The sequence below is a fragment of the Megascapheus bottae genome, chromosome 7 (assembly GCF_031878675.1).
Source record: "Megascapheus bottae isolate mThoBot1 chromosome 7, mThoBot2.hap1, whole genome shotgun sequence".
Lineage (NCBI taxonomy): Eukaryota > Metazoa > Chordata > Mammalia > Rodentia > Geomyidae > Megascapheus > Megascapheus bottae.
The window spans coordinates 33,642,089-33,658,837 of record NC_143515.1 but is presented as its reverse complement, the minus strand read 5'-3'; the positions used below and the strand labels follow the sequence as shown (position 1 = coordinate 33,658,837).

The following is a 16,749-nucleotide window of genomic DNA, read 5'->3' as shown; positions in this document are numbered from 1 at the left end:
CAACATATAACTTGTACATAAGCAGCAGCTCTTATTATACATTTAATAATGACTGACTTTTCTCATGGCAGTGGCACTAAGCAGGACCAGTCTGTCAGCATTTCTATCAACAACTACATTTGTAGAGCTTACTAACTCCCTTTTTCCAACTTTCTCCAGACGGAGAAAACCACTTAGCTGGTTCTCAATATCCAGGCTCAGCCAAGAATTTTCCTTTTAAGTTCCATCATACATGAAGTCTGCAGTTTGTGGAGGGGAAATCCTTAGGTAGCCTTAGTCTGAAGACTCATGACAGAAAACCACCCACAGAATTTTATGCCTTAACAAACATGGCATATACAAAATTGATTGCAATGGTAAGGTAATAAAATATACAAACCCAGGTGGTAGATGCTATTTTAAGCCTGGCACAGTGGCTCACACCTGTAATCCTAGCTACTCAGGAGGCCGAGATCTGAGGATCGGGGTTCAAAACCAGCCAGAGCACTAAAGAACGTGAGACTCTTATTTTCAATTAATCACTAGAAAACCGGAAGTGGTGCTGAGGCTCAAGGGGTAGGGCAGTAGCCTTGAGCTGAAGAGCTCAGGAACAGCTCCCAGGTCCACAGTCCAAGCCAGGCACCTATGGTTCATCTAGCTATTCAGGCAGCTGAGATCTGAGGATCACAGTTCAAAGCCAGACAAGACAGGAAAGTCCATGAGACTCTTTTTTTTGGGGGGGTGGGAAGGTCATGGGGCTGCTTGGGTACTGTCCCTGGGCTCTTCACCTCACAGCTACCACCCTACCCTAAAGCTAAACCTCACTTCCCCTTTTCTACAGGTTAAGTGGAGATAAGAGTCTCAGGTATTTCCTCATATAGCAAAAACCATTCTTAGAACAAAGAACAATGCAGGAAGAATTTCAATACCAAACTTTAGACTCTATTACAGAGCTATAGTAACCAAAACAGCTTGGTACTGGCACAAGAACAGGCCTGAGGACCAATGGAATGGAAATGAAGACCCAGAAATCAACCCACGGACGTATGGTCACCTAATCTTTGATAAGGGAGCCAAAAAAAAAAAAAAAATAGAATGGAAGAAAGACAGCCTCTTCAACAAGTGGTACTGGCAGAACTGGTTAAGCACCTGCAGAAAACTAAAGTTGGATCCTTCTATGTCACTCTGCACCAGGATTAACTCCAAATGGATCAAAGAACTTGAGGTAAAAGCAGATACACTGAAAACTTTACAAGAAGGAATAGGAAATACACTAGGTCTCCTTGGCACAGTTGGAAACTTTCTTAATATGGACCAAGAAACACAACAAATCAGAGAAAGGCTGGATAAGTGGGACTGCATTAAACTGCAGAGCTTCTGTATGGCAAAGGACACAGGTAGCAAAATAACTAGAAAGCCTACAGAGTGGGAGAAGATCTTCACTAACCATACAATGGGCAAAGGCCTCATATCTAAAATATATCAAGAGCTCAAAAAATTGAATCACTCCAAAACTAATCCCCAAAGAAACAACCATCCCATTAAAAGATGGGCCAAAGACTTAAAGATAGTTTTCTCTGAAGAAGAAACAAAAATGGCCTATAGACACATGAAGAAATGCTCAACATCTCTGGCCATAAAAGAAATGCAAATCAAAACAACTTTAAGATTCCACCTCACTCCAGTTAGAATGGCCAGGATCAAGAAATCTAATAACAACAGATGCTGGAGGGGATGTGGCCAGGAGGGATCACTACTACACTGTTGGTGGGAGTGCAAACTCGTTCAACCACTATAGAAAGCAATATGGCAGTTCCTCAAAAGACTAAACGTAGAACTCCCCTATGACCCAGCAATTCCACTCCTTGGCATTTACCCAATCATCCAGAAACAAGGACATACTAAATCCACTAGCACAACGATGTTCATTGTAGCACTATTTACCATAGCAAAGATATGGAACCAACCCAGATGCCTCTCAGTAGATGACTAGATCAACAAGATGTGGTATTTATACAGAATGGAATTCTATGCTGCTGTCAGAAAGAATGATATCACCCCATTTGTAAGGAAATGGAAAGACTTAGGAAAAATCATATTAAGTGAAGTAAGCCAGACTCAAAGGAACATAGGCGCAATGGTTTCCCTCATTTGTAATAATTAGTACAAACCTAGGACTCTCCTAGCAGAGGATTACACAGGCTAAATCTAGATACATAAGGCCATATAGGATCAGGCTAAATGAAAGGATCTCTAAGATATGGAAACAAGAGCCATATAATGTATGATTGTTCTTCTTAATGTACTATGTTATTTCTCATCTCTTTGTTTGTCCCTTGGCATTATCATATTGTTACAGTATTTTACTTTGTTATCTGGTGTATTGTATATATGTTTATTTGTTTATTTGAAATAGGAAAGGGAAGGGGAGGAAACAAGATGAGAGGAGGGATGGAGGGGGGGAAATGGGAACAAAAACATGAGAAGTTATCAATGTCTGTGGAGTGATACACCTTCCATCTGGTGAATATAACTGTAACCCTTCTATTAATTACAATAAAAATGCATAATCAAAAAAACTCTATTTATCAAAGTGACTAAACCTCAATTTCCTACAGAAAGTTACATCAAGGTCAGAAACAACAAGAACTGATATGATTTCAATCCATCCTCCTAGGTTCCAGCTCATGAATGTGAGTTCTAGCTTATCTATGCATGGCTCTCCCCTCTTTTCTATTCATTTCTTTTCTTGGCCACTCTCCTGTAAACTTCAAATTCATGAAATACAAAGACAATAGCCCTGGTTAGGGATTCAATATTATGCAACTATATAGGAACTAAATACTCTATGGATTCTAATCTTCTCACTAAACATTGAACGAGAGATCTATGACAGAATTTAAGAATTACAAAGATAATACACATAAACAAAATAAGGACAACATCTGAAAACACTTCCACAAGGCCCATCAAATCCATCTCAAAAACTGTTTCAAGGAGTGGGAAAGGGAGAATGACAGAGAAGATGAATCTGATCAAGATCTGTTGCATGCATATATGGGTATATGTAAATGAAATCCCACATATTAACTGAGTCTAATTTTAAAAGATGGAGGGAAGCCAGGCACAATAGCTCACTCCTATAATCCTACCTACTCTGGAGACTGAGCTCAGAGAACTGCAGTTCAAAGGTAGCTTAGGAAGAAAAGTCCATGGGACTCTTATCTTTAACCATCAAAAAGCCATGCTTGAGATGAAGTTCAAATGACAAAGCACTAGTTGTGAGTAAGCAATTCAAGAAGCATGAGCTTCTAAGTTCAAACTCTGGTATTGAAAAAAATAAAATTTAATGGGGTTAAAAACTAATTTAAAACAAAAGAACTATTTCAGAGTAAAGAAATCAAAACTGAAGTGTTGACCAAAAGACTAAATGATCTAAGATGTAACATACCTGAAATATAACTATATACAAACATATCTGCTATATGAGTCTACCTAAAAAGTGACTTACCCTATCAAAAAGCTCAACTGAAACAAAAATAGGAGCTCAAATGTTTTTTACTTAATACACCAATAATGCATGAAATCCAGTTAAACCTTAAAACTTCAAATACTTTTTTTAATACAGTATTATTTGGTAACCTACTGCTATATTTTGCATTGCAATAGTTCAACACAGGATGAAAAACACCAAAGATCAATATGTAGTTTAATGCCTATAAGCTTACTTATAACCATAATAGTCTATCCAAGAGAGAGATACAAGCATTAGATGTTCCCCCCAAAGATAACCTAAACTGTAATAGGATGATTCGTTTCAGTGCCTGCTAAAGGATCATCTCAGAAATGTCATCAATTTAATTCTTAAATATCTTGCTAAAGAATACTAAAGGACTAAATGAATATCTTACCTAAGGCACATCAAACACTAACCATTCCTTTATTTTTCCAAAGCAAATACCACCCTCTGACAGAGTAACTTTTTGCAATGTATGTTTAGTAGGCATTTTGTAGGTTGAAAGAATAAATGAAATATAAATCATTAAGATAATTCATCCATGGGGCCAGGAGCATGTCTTAGTGGTAGAGTGCTTGCTTAGCATGCACTAAGACCTATGTTTGATTCCTTGATAACACCACATACATGGTGGAAAAAAGCCAGAAGTGGTGCTGTGGCTCAAGTGGTAGAGCTCTGGCCTTGAGAAAGCCTAAGGATGATGCTCAGGCCCTGAATCCAAGCCCCTGACTGGCAAAATTTAAAAAAAAAAGGTAATTCATACTGATATTTCTCTAAAATTGCATCCAAACTAAAAGTATTAGTAAAGAAGGGCAACCCTTAACATATAGGACAAATGCCAAAATCTATTTTCATTTCTTTTACAATTTTCACTGCCACAAAGATATAGAATCTTTCCCTGCACCATTAATTAATTAATTAAGCTTCAATTAATAAGCTCCAAGTTATTAAGTGACCCTCTTGAAATCCTAAAATGATCTTCAGAAGAAGTAGCATTCACTAGGATTAATGGCCGGCTACATTCCAGATGTGCTTCTCTCTGAACAAAACATTCTACGGAAGCCCATGGGAGGAAACCAAGTGGAATCTTAGGTTTCAAGCTTCTTCACATGAAGTCAATGCTAATATCCTCAGGACAAGTCCTGTTTGACCCAATCCACATACAAAAAGAGAGAAAAACAGATTATCTACTCTCAACCTCAAACCACACTTCAAAAAGTTAAGTCAAAAACATGCTTTAGGAATAAGTACCTTTGTGATTGAAACACTGAGCTTTAATACCAGAGAGAAATGAAGAAGAAATTGTACAATATTAAACAAAAGCTCTAAAATGGAATGCAAAGAGCTAGCATTTCTTTTTCAGTTCCCTTCATGTCCCTTGTTCCCATTTCAAAAGAACTAAAAGAATAAAAAGAAGAGAAGGAAAAGAAGATAGAAGAAAAGAAGCAATTTTAGTTTTAAAAGAAAAGTCATAGAAAACACTTAAAAGCAAAATAGATACTGATAGTCTAGAACATTTCCATATGTTTAAGTCTTCCAATTTTTTAAAGAGAAATTATAATAGCAAGTTCTGAACAATAAAATGCATTTGTTCTCCCAAAAATATTTACTATGGTTTTCCTTGCCTCTGAAGTTATTCATGTTAAAACTCCTTACATCAGTTATAATCTCCATGAGCAAATCCTACAGTGAGCCACTGTAGGATTCCAAAACACAAAGGACAATATACAGAATCCAATCATTTTTTAGTATCTGCAGACAGACATCTTGGAGCAGAGAATTTGGGGAAATATGTTAACATTTGCTAGCATAATTTAAATCCATAAATACTATAGTTATGACAAAATTGAGACATGGCTTAAGTGGTAGAACACCATCCTTGTGATGGAAAGGAAGCTGAGCCAGAGCTCCAATCCTTAAATGCACAACCTAAGACTGGAGAGAAAAAGAAATCACTATAAGTTGATATTTAGTTTCTACTAGTATATTTCAAAATTCCTAATCTGTATACATGGCTCATCTTGTAAGTCTGGCTTACCTGTCTATTTACTCTTCTTTCCACCAATTTCTTCAGCCTTTCTTTTTCTTTTTTTTCTTTTTTTCTTCTTACAAGGATAAACACCAGGGCTCCTGAGCCACAACACCACCCCCAAGAGAATATTTTTTGTTTTATTTGTTGTTGTCGTTTTGTTGTTATTTGTACTGGTCCTGAGGCTTGAACTCAGAGACTATTATATTTATGCTCAAGGCTTGCACTCTACCACTTGAGCTACAATTCCATTTTTGGCTTTTTGGTGTTTAACTGAAGATAAAGAGTTTTCCGGGTTTTCTGCCAGGACTGGCATTGAACCACGAATCTCAGGGCTCAGCCTCCTGAGTATCTGGGCCACTAGTGCCCAGCTGACGTTTTTGAGACAGTTTCAATATGTAGCCCAGGTTGGCCTTGAATTCTCCACCTTCTCCCACAAGGTCCAAGTACCAGGATTATTGGGAGTGTCCCGATAATCCACCTTAACCTATCTACCTTTCTTGCTATTCTAAATAGCTTACTATCTCTGCTTTTTTAACCCCTCCAAATTACCTGTTCTGATTTGCAATAAATAGTACACATCCAGGAGTCTCCTAGCAGAGGACCACAATAGCTCAATAGCTATGTGGATAAGGCCATATAGAATTAGGATAAGCAAAATCAAGATGACTGGGAGGGTGTGGGAGGAGGGAAACTGGGAGAAAAAGATGAGAAGGGGCATCAATGTTCAAGAAATAATGTACCCACTACCTGACAAATGTAACTATAACCCCTCCATACATCATCCCGAAAATAAAATACAATTGAAAAGACAAAAAGAAATGATGGTTTTTCTGTTTTAACTCTGTGATACAAGAAAAAAGAGCAAAAGGCCTAAGGAAATGTGATCTGAGACAATAATATTGCCTATGTTGCTTTCAGGAGCAGTGCTGATCTATGCTTACGATATAAATACAAACTTATTTCTAAAAGGACATTCTGGGGAGATCCTGAGTCTAAAGCCTTGGATACAAACATATCAGTTTGGAAAAGAGAATTCATCCTTCAAGAAATGAATCTCACAGACCTCATTTCAATGACCCATATAACTAAGCCTCTGTGCCTTTGGTTCAACTTAGGCTTTTAAACAAACGTCCAGTGGGAATGGGGAGCTGAAAGAAACAGTAATGTAAACTGCCATTGGTTTTCTGTAAGGATAAAGGAAAAGGAAAATAGCATAGAAACCAAGGAACTACTAAATCCAGGATGCACCACAGGCTACCTAGTCATGGCCACAGCTACCTTTTCTTGTGCAGGTTTACATATTGCTAAAACAGACAGATTTCAAGCCTTCCACTTGTAGCAAGACATTTCTCTGTATGTCATTTGGCGGATGCAATTGTGGGGCTCTGCCAATTCACCCTGGAGCCCTCCATTTTAATCAGTATCACATAAAGTTTAACACATGCTTTGAAATATGCACCAGATCCAAAGTTTTGCCTGGGGGCGGGGGTGGAGATGCTTGCTGCAAAAACACATACCATCCTAGCCACTACTCCACAAGCAATTATCTTTCACCTTTGGCTGAACTAGAACTGTCAACACCAGCACATTGCCAACCAGGGGAGAAGTTATGGGGTCAAACAGAAAAGAAGGCAAGATACTCTGGGGTTCAGCTGGACCATCTGTTAATCCTACTAACTGCATGGAAGAAGCATTCTTTTTGGTCAATGAAAATAAAAAAGACATATCCATAAAAGAAGTACCTATGAGTACACTAAAAGTTAGCAAGGTTTTTCAAGTAGTAAACTTAATAAAAGCTAAAATGTGTCATATAATAGGTCCATCATGTAGGAAACAACCAATAACTCAGATTAGCAAATTCGTAAATAACACAACACTGCAACTGTGGTTTTTGTAGAGAGGATTAAAACAAACCACTGGGAATAAATACTTCTTTTTCTTCCCCATCATAAGCACAAGTAGACATTATATGAAAATATTTGTGTAGATGTGTGTGTGGATGTGTGGTGTATGAGCATGTTCATACACACGTGAGCATGCTAGTTCTGGGGCTTCAAATCAGGGCCTGAGCACTATCCCTTTGCTTCTGAGTTAAAGGCTAGCTCTTTACCACTTGAGCCACAGCTCTACTTCTAGCTTTTAGGTGGTTAGTTAGAGATAAGAGTGTCACAGACTTTCCTGCTGGGCTTGCTTTGAACTGCAATTCTCAATCTCAGCCTCTTGAGTATCCAGGATTATAGGCATCAGCCATTTTGCCTAACTATAAACTTATTCCTTAGACATAGAAACCAAAGGAACTTTGACACTGATAACTTTTTAAAAGAAGGCTTACTAAAATATAGATAGTAATCCAGAATCTGCCTAATTCCTTTGTATAAACTGTCCATACATGGGCCGGGAGTTTGGCCTAGTGGTTAAAGTGCTTGCCTAGCATGCATGAAGACCCGGGTTCGATTCCTCGGTACCACATACATAGCAAAAAGCCGGAAGTGGTGCTGAGGCTCAAGTGGTAGAGCTCTAGCCTTGAGAAAGTCCAAGGACAGTGCTCAGGCCCTGAGCTCAAGCCCAGGACTGGCAAAAAAAAAAAAAAAACTGTTCATACACAGCACCTAAACACACACACACACTTTCCTAAAGTATCTACTCTAAAATGCATGAACATCTTACCTCTTCCACAAGTAAAATTAGTCTCTCATAACCAGCAAAAAAAAAAATGGATTTTATCTAATGTGCTGCTTATGATCTGTTAAAGCTAGTCTAGAACTTTGCTTTGAAAAGGATTCTAAGGTTCAGTCCAGTATATTAGAGCATTATACTAAATCAGACCTGTCAATGTGGACACAGACCTATCAATACCAGTAGTATTCCATATTAGTTAGACTGATATTTGCAAGGAGTGTTATGTCTAACCTCCAAGGTTACCCCCCCTCCAAAAAAATCCACCAGCACTTATATTTATTGTTCAACTTAACTGAACTTTACTAAGGTTTGATTTAGGAATTACACAAATATCCTTATTCTCCATATATATTCATGTATCACATATGAAATTCAAGACACAATGTACTGTCTACTAGTGCAGAATGTTTGATAGTAATACATTCAGTAATTTCTTTCAGCTTACTCCAATGTATTTTAAATTATATGTACTCAGTACAAAAAAAAAAAACAGGTACAATTTCTGGGCACTTGTATCTCACACCTATAATCCTACCTATTCAAAAAGCTGAGATCAGAGGATCTCAGTTCAAAGCCAGCCTAGTCAAAAAAGTCTACAAAACTCAATCTCCATTTAGCCAGCAAAAACCCAAGGCCATGTGGTAGAGCACTGGCCATGAGCAAGCAAGCCAAGCAACAGCACAAAGCCCTGAGTTTAAGTCACAATACCAGCATTAAAAGATATAAAAAGGTAAGATTGTCCAATTATAGTCAACTTGTATAAAATGAACAAATGGTTTTAAATATTCCTCAAATATTTCTTGGGTTAGCACATAATATTAGCAATGATACTATATGGAAATAACCAAAAAATAGGGGTAAATTTATCCTTTTCAAAGTATATGACCAAGTATTGTAACATTGGTCACCAATGGATATCACAGTCCTGTGCCATGACTGTTTGCATAGTAAACATTGTTACTTCTCTGAACAAAAGGAAGAAAACTGATTTTTCCATCTTATTCAGTCTAGATTGGTTTTATAATTTACATGGGCTTTAAAAAAAACTGGATAAATTGTCAACTTCTACAGTATAAACTAAAAGGAGTCTGGAAGGTTAAGTTCTCTCAATCGGGAACTTACATGGGCTTAAAAAAAACTGGATAAATTGTCAACTTCTACAGCATAAGCTAAAAGGAGTCTGGAAGGTTAAGTTCTCTCAATCGGGCTGCTACAATCGAAGCACAGGCTAGCCTATTCGAAGGCAAGAAGCCATGCAAGGAACCAGGACAGCCTATCACACATCTGGCAACTTAGTGCCAGCCACTAACTTGGAGTGATTCCAGCTGAGGCCAACAGATGAACTCGCTAGCTACAGCCAGCCTTGTAGTGCTGATCTACAGAATCACAAGAAATAGTGATAATTTACTAAACCGTTAAGTTTAGGGATGATTTGTTAGACAACCAAGAATAATATGCCTAATATTAAGACTGCTAGTCTTGGAAAAAATCTAAGGGGCAATGCCCAGGCTCTGAGTTTAAGCCTCACAGTATCAGCACAAAATACATATATACATACATACATACATACATACATACATACATACATACATACATACAGCATTAATTTAAAAATTTCCTCGACACCTATTTTGTACAAGACAAAGTGCTACACTGTAGGAATACAAAATGACACCAATTTTGATACACGTCTTCTAGAGACTGTCAGTAAATGATTATTACCTTTAGGTCCATAATTCCTGGAATCTGTTCTAGCTACAAGCTTCCCTATTCCAAACCCCAACCCCAGATTCTCTTTGACATCTAGTATTCTGAAGGCAAGTTAAAGTTCACTTTCTTTATGGCCACAGCGCACAAGATATCTTAACCATCAGCATTCCAAGACTATTATAAAATAGAAGGGCTCTCAAATTCTCTACTTTCCTCCTAATCTCTTTAACTTCTGACTGGTACTGAAAAATGACCATCTCCTATAACTGGCCACTTGGATTTCTGATTTTCAAAAATCTTCAAATACATAAAAATAATAAATCAAAGCCTCAAAAGTTTAGCTGAGTACTGAATTCAAATACACAATCTGACAAGGGTTTTTGAAGGTCTAAATCTGAAGAGAATTTTCACTTCTGCTTGTATATACACATGCACACAATTGTAATAACAAGAGCTGTTCTAAATTTAGTACAAATATGCAATTAGAAAAGTATGTCAGGAAGGTAAAAGAACCTAAACATATCAACAAAACAACTTTTTTGCGAGCAGTCAAAACAAATAAGATATGGCCACTTGAAAATTTGCAGCCCAAAGTACAAACTTGAGAATGCCTTGTTTGGTTGCCATCTCACAAAAAAATATAATCTATGGGCAAAAATTTTCAATCTAATTACCTGAACATTTGCCATTCTTCCTAGGTCTTAATCATCTAAATACACTCCTACTTTATCCATTCACCTTCTTCCAATAAAGAACATAAAGAAAGAAAAAAGGAAGGAAGGAAGGAAGGAAAGAAGGAAGGAAGGAAGGAAGGAAGGAAGGAAGGAAGGAAGGAAGGAAGGAAGGAAGGAAGGAAGGAAGGGAGGCAGGGAGGGAGGAAGGGAGGGAGGGAGGGAGGGAGGGAGGGTGGGAGGGAGGGAGGGAAGGAAAAAGAGGGAGGGAAGGAAAAAGAGAAAGAATCTATCCAAACAGTCTGACTCAGACTCCAATCCTAAAGACCACATAGACCTAGAAAAAGTGAACAATTTTGGTGGCTATCGGTCACGTTTGAATTACAAAAATTCAAAGTTTTCTATTTAAGTTATTCATTTCTCTGGTGATATCCTAAACAAAGGGGTTTAAAAACAAAAACAAAACAATAAGAATTAAAGTTCTTGTATTCCTTATTATCTGATTAATGTGATTCAGTTGGGATTTGTTACTCTTTATGATTATCAAAGAATAAACCAAAATCCATTAGTATAAAAGAATAACATCTAAGTAAGTCATCTTGAAAACACTATATAGTTATTATCTGAATATTATTTTGAGTGTATGTGTACATGTACATGTGTATGTACACACGCATGTACCTTTACTGGGGCTTGAACTCAGGGCCTGGACACTGTCCCTTAGCTTCTGAACTGAAGGCTAGCATTCTACACCTTAAGCCAAACTTCTACTCCCATCTTTTTGCTGGATAATTGGTGATAAGTCTCATGGACTTCCCTGCCTGGCTTTGAACAGTGATCCTAAGATTATAGGAATGAGCTGTTGATACCTAACTGGACATGCTTCTTTAATTATTTTTTTAATGGTGAAGTGTTTCTTCCAGATATGAATGTACCACTCCTGCATAAATCCTTGAGAAGACTTCAAGCAACAAAGATAAAATATTCACAAATCTTCATATTCAAACATAGCCCTTTAGTAACATTAATTTACATGCCATAGAACTTAATGTTAGTGTACACTTCCATGAGTTTCAAGAGGGGCATAGAGATGTATAATCCCCAATATAATTACAATATTAAATAATTCCATTACCTCATATTATTCAACTAACTTGATAACTCAAAAATGCAAAATAATGGTTTCCCTCATTTGTAATAATTAGTACAAACCTAGGACTCTCCTAGCAGAGGATTACAATAGCTCAAACCCTAGACACAAAAGGCCATATAAGGGGCCGGGAGTTTGGCCTAGTAGTTAAAGTGCTTGCCTAGCATGCATGAAGACCCGGGTTCAATTCCTCGGTACCACATACACAGAAAAAAGCCGGAAGTGGTGCTGAGGCTCAAGTGGTAGAGCTCTAGCCTTGAGAAAGTCCAAGGACAGTGCTCAGGCCCTGAGCTCAAGCCCAGGACTGGCAAAAAAAAAAAAAAGGCCATATAAGATGAAGCTAAATTAATGGACCTCCAGGACATGAAAAACAAGAGCTTAATTATGAGTGACTGTTATTCTTAATGTACTGGTTTATTTTTTCTCTTCTCTTGTGTTGCCCTTTGGTTAATCTCATATTGTTACAGTATCTGACTTTGTTACCTGATATATTATATATATATATATATGTTTATTTGTTTATTTGAAATAGGAGGGGGAAATTGAGGGGGGGAAATGGAGACAAAAAACATGAGAAGGAGTCTCAATGTGTGAGAAGTAATGTACCTTCTATCTGGTGAATATAACTGTAACCCCTCTATACATTAAAATAAAAAATAAATTAAATAAATAAACATTCTGCAAGATTAAAAAGTTGCAAAATAAGAATGGAATACAAAAATCAGTGGTTGTAGGGAGAGAGAATTTTTATGACAGAGGGAAGGATTGACCACAAAGGGTAGCATAAAGGAGGCTTGGAAGAAAATACAATACTCTGTGGTAGTTGTTAGTAAGTTCATGAATCTTTTTTACATTATGTATGTACAAAAAAAATTAGATGTAATTAATTTTAATATATAAGGGATAACTGCTAAAATTTACAAAGATTTAAAAGAGAAAATATAACTTAGCAAGACTCCCCTTGAATATATGATCTTGAGGTCCATTACTCTAAGCTCTTCTGAACATGCTGAATGTTTCCTTTTTTTCTTTTATTTTTATTTCCTCACATATCAGTTGTCTTAGCATTATTTGGATGGTGTTTTCAAGCTCAGCAAAGAAAACATCTGGCAGATGACAAGATTATACCACATGCTGAAAGCAGAACAGTCCTTGGAATTCTCAATTGGGTTTCTGTAGGGCCATTAAGAGTTATCACCTAGGTCAGAAGCACACCATGAGGCTTTGAGGAACACTGTGGATCCAAGCCTCAAGCTGAGCTTCATAATACTCTAAACACGTGGCACAGATCTAGGGGTGCTGAAAGAAATTACAGCCTACCAATAAAATGAATTCCTCATACCACAATGTATCAGCATACTCTAAGATGAAAAGCTTGGTACACACCTCAATCTAGTAAACATGAAGCAGACATCAGAAGTGAAGTGAAACAACATACATCATCAGGAGACTTTAAAAACATTTATCAGGAGACTTTAAAAAGGCTGAGAGCAGCCAGGCACCGGTGGCTCACACCTGTAATCCAAGCTACTCAGGAGGCTGAGATCTAAGGATCATGGTACAAAGCCAGACCGGGCATGAAAGTCTGTGAGACTCTTACCACCAATTAACCACCAGAAAAATGGAAGTGGTACTCTGGCTCAAATGATAAAGCGCTAGTCTACCTGTCCCTGAGCTGAAGAGCTCAAGGACAATCCCCAGACCCAGAGTTCAAGCCCCACGACCAACAAAAAATAATAAATAGATAAATAATAAAAAATAACATGCTATGATTATTTCTGTCAGGTTTTCAACAACTACTTTTAAACTTAACACTTTAAAAGAGAGAAAAATATCTCCATTGCATTAGAAGCAGGTATTTGGCAAATCTCTTTAGTTTTTTCCATATAATTTATTGTAATTGTAATTAATAGAAGGTTTACATTATATTCACCAGATAGAAGGTGCATTACTTCACAAACATTGATACCCTTTCTCATGTCTTGGTCCCCATTTCCCTCCTCCACCCCCACCCCTCATCTTGTTTTTCCCCCTTGGCAAATCTCTTTCAAAGGATCAGATATCTGAACTACAATGATCTAGGGTGGTTGAAAACTAAAACAGGATTCCAAATACAATTTATTGCATCATTCTTCACAGAATGATAAGAACTACAAATCAAGAACATTGGTATTTATAAAAACGAAAACCCCTCTCCATAAACTAAATTGCCTATTTATTATTGTAGGCTACATCATCAGATACCTTGAAAAGTTTTAATAAAACCAATATGACTTAAATTTTAAAAGAGAATGTACTATTCCAAATCATTATTTGTCCTTTATTCATGATGAAAAGAAAGCCAAACACTCTTTATGGCTTTAGTGACTTAGACATGGGATATTTAAAGAAAAACTAGTATTTTAACGTATTTGTTAATCTATAAATTATAAAGAAGTCTCTATCTGTAATCATAATTCACAACATGTCCCAAGTGACTTTTGTCATTGATATGTTAATATTAGGAATATTCATTTATAAACAAAACATTATACTTACATAGTAAATAATCACGCAAAAACACATGTAACATGATTTGTCAGTAACTAGAATAAGAAAATTACAATACTCCAAGCTTCAAAATCATAGATAACTATTTCCAAGTCAAGGCAAATATGAATGCTTTAAGTTAAATTTCCTTCAACCTCCAATATAAATCATAATAACTAGTCAGAATTTATGGAACACACACAGTGCAAAACAATATACTAGTCAATAGTAGTCCATTGCTCTCGTAAGATAAAAAAAAAAAAAACTAAATCATGTATTCCCATAAAGATGATGAACATCCCACAAATGATAAGAAATAATTACGGCACCAAGCTGAACATGGCACCTTACGCCTATAATCCTAGCAACTCTGGAGGCTTAAGATCTGAGGATCACAGTTCAAAACCACCCTGGGCACTAAAGTCCATGAAACTCTTATACCCAATTAACCCCTAGGGGGGAAAAAGTAGGTGGGAGGGAAATGGGGCTGTGGCTCAAGGGGTAGGGCAGTAGCCTTAAGCTGAAGAGATCACAGACAAGGCCCAGGCCCAGGGGTAGGGAGGTAGCCTTGAGCAAGGGACAGCGCTCAGGCCCCAAGTTCAAGCCCCATGATCAATCAAAAAAAAAATTAAAAAAGAAGAAATAATTAAGGTACTTGGCAAGGATATGTCTGTATTTAACTAAATATTTGCAAAGCCACTGGCCAACTTATCATAAACCCAAGACCTACTTGCTTCATTGCAGTCTCTCCAATTTTGTCTGAATGCTTGCGGATGCTCTCCAGGAAGTCTTTGAGATCAGACATAGAAACATCCTTTATCTCTTCTCGTAGCTTGGGGATATTGTCCAGCATCACCTTGCAGAATCGATAGTGGCTTACTTGAGGCAGATAGGTATGCTCTAGGTGTTCCAGAGTTTTCAGTGCAGGATAATGTCTAGAGAAGAAATGGATCACCATTAGCTGAACATAGTGATTCTCAATGTCACAGCTATGTGACTCAGAAAAACTTTCAGCCTGAATTGTCAGTATACATTAAGATAAATCTAGTTTTCATGAAAACATCAATGGGAAAGCCATAAGTTATTTTTTAAAAAATACACTTTAAAAGACTACCAAGGATTAACCGAAAAAGAAAAGACTGCATATCAAGAATGCAAAAAAATCCAGAATATGTAACAACAAATTTTAATATCTAATGAATGTAAACAAATCATCTAAATGTCAAAATTCTTATTATAAAATGAAATACGTCAGAGGGAAGAGATTGGTAAATATTTTAAATCCCCATCTGATGGAAAAAAGACTAACCTAATATGCCTACCGCCCACTGGACAGCCATATCTTAGAATTGTCCTTGCTGCTGACCCTGAAGAACCATTGTCTCTTCCCTTTTCTCCTTGGTCTTAGAAGAGAGTCTGACACCAACGTCACATCTGATTTTGATACAACTGACCAACACCCTGAAGATCTTGAAACTTCTCAGTCAAAATAATAACACTGCTCAGCAACCTCGCCTCCATCTTACCCGACTTCCATCTGCCCACTCCCTAACTTCACTTTCTTTCTAATATTTAAAGAACCCTCGCTGTAATGGGGGTGCCATTTCTCCTTCAGCCATGCTGAAAGGACACTTGGTCATCCTTCCCAGGCTTCATCCCCAAAGAAAGCCTGTTGATCAGTTGAATTTGCTTTCTACCCTTTCTTTATCCCAATAACTTCATGATCCAGTTTCCTTAAACCACCACAAACAAAAACAAACAAAAAACCTAAAGCAAACCTGTATCCCAAATTACCATTTCCAAGAAACCGATTCCACTCTAGGTGTACTGTTTTCATTCTCCCACCAACACCTCTCTAAGAATTCTTTCTCCTGGTTATTGGTAATAGCTAATCAAGAAAAACAATAGTCTCAGTATCAGGGATGATGACTGGGAGAACCAGGGGTGGGGAAGATACATATCACTGGCACTGGTAGTAAAAGTTGCAAAACTCATTTTAAAAACTAAACATGAAAAATGTGACAGCCTATGTTGGCACAAAAGAGAGTCTAAAGAACCAAACAGAAATGTAGTAGGGAAATTCATAAAAATAAGACACCTATTGAAAGACATGTTAAGTTCTCTGGACATTTGTAGCTAAGAGACTATGCACATATGTGAGGATACCTCCAATTTCCCCTCACTCGCAAGAAACTACATAGAGGAGGGTTAACAAAATCTGGCATAAAGTGAAAGTCCAGGCACAGTGGTACACATCTATAACCCCAGCATTCAGGCCAAATCAGGAGAATATGAGCTCAATGCCAATCCAGGCTACAGAATAAGTTTGAGGTTAGTCTACACTACATAATGACAAAGAGAAATGGGGGGAAGGAGGGAGAGAGGAAAACACAAGGGGACAGAAGGGAGGGCCACAGAGGGGAGGGAGAGACTTGATGGGAAGGAAGGTGGGAGGAAAATGGAGAGGAAGAAGAAGAAAGGA

The 16,749-nt window shown here is 37.4% G+C and overlaps 1 protein-coding gene across 1 annotated transcript in view; it reads right to left on the bottom strand.

Moving 5' to 3' along the window:
• Positions 1-16,749, bottom strand: part of Exoc6b (exocyst complex component 6B) — a 457,316-nt gene that overhangs the window by 361,559 nt on the left and 79,008 nt on the right. Inside the window, exon 6 of the mRNA XM_090336705.1 lies at positions 14,998-15,202. Within this exon, the coding sequence (XP_090192831.1) occupies positions 14,998-15,202 (205 nt within the window). The remainder of the gene's footprint in view (positions 1-14,997; positions 15,203-16,749) is intronic.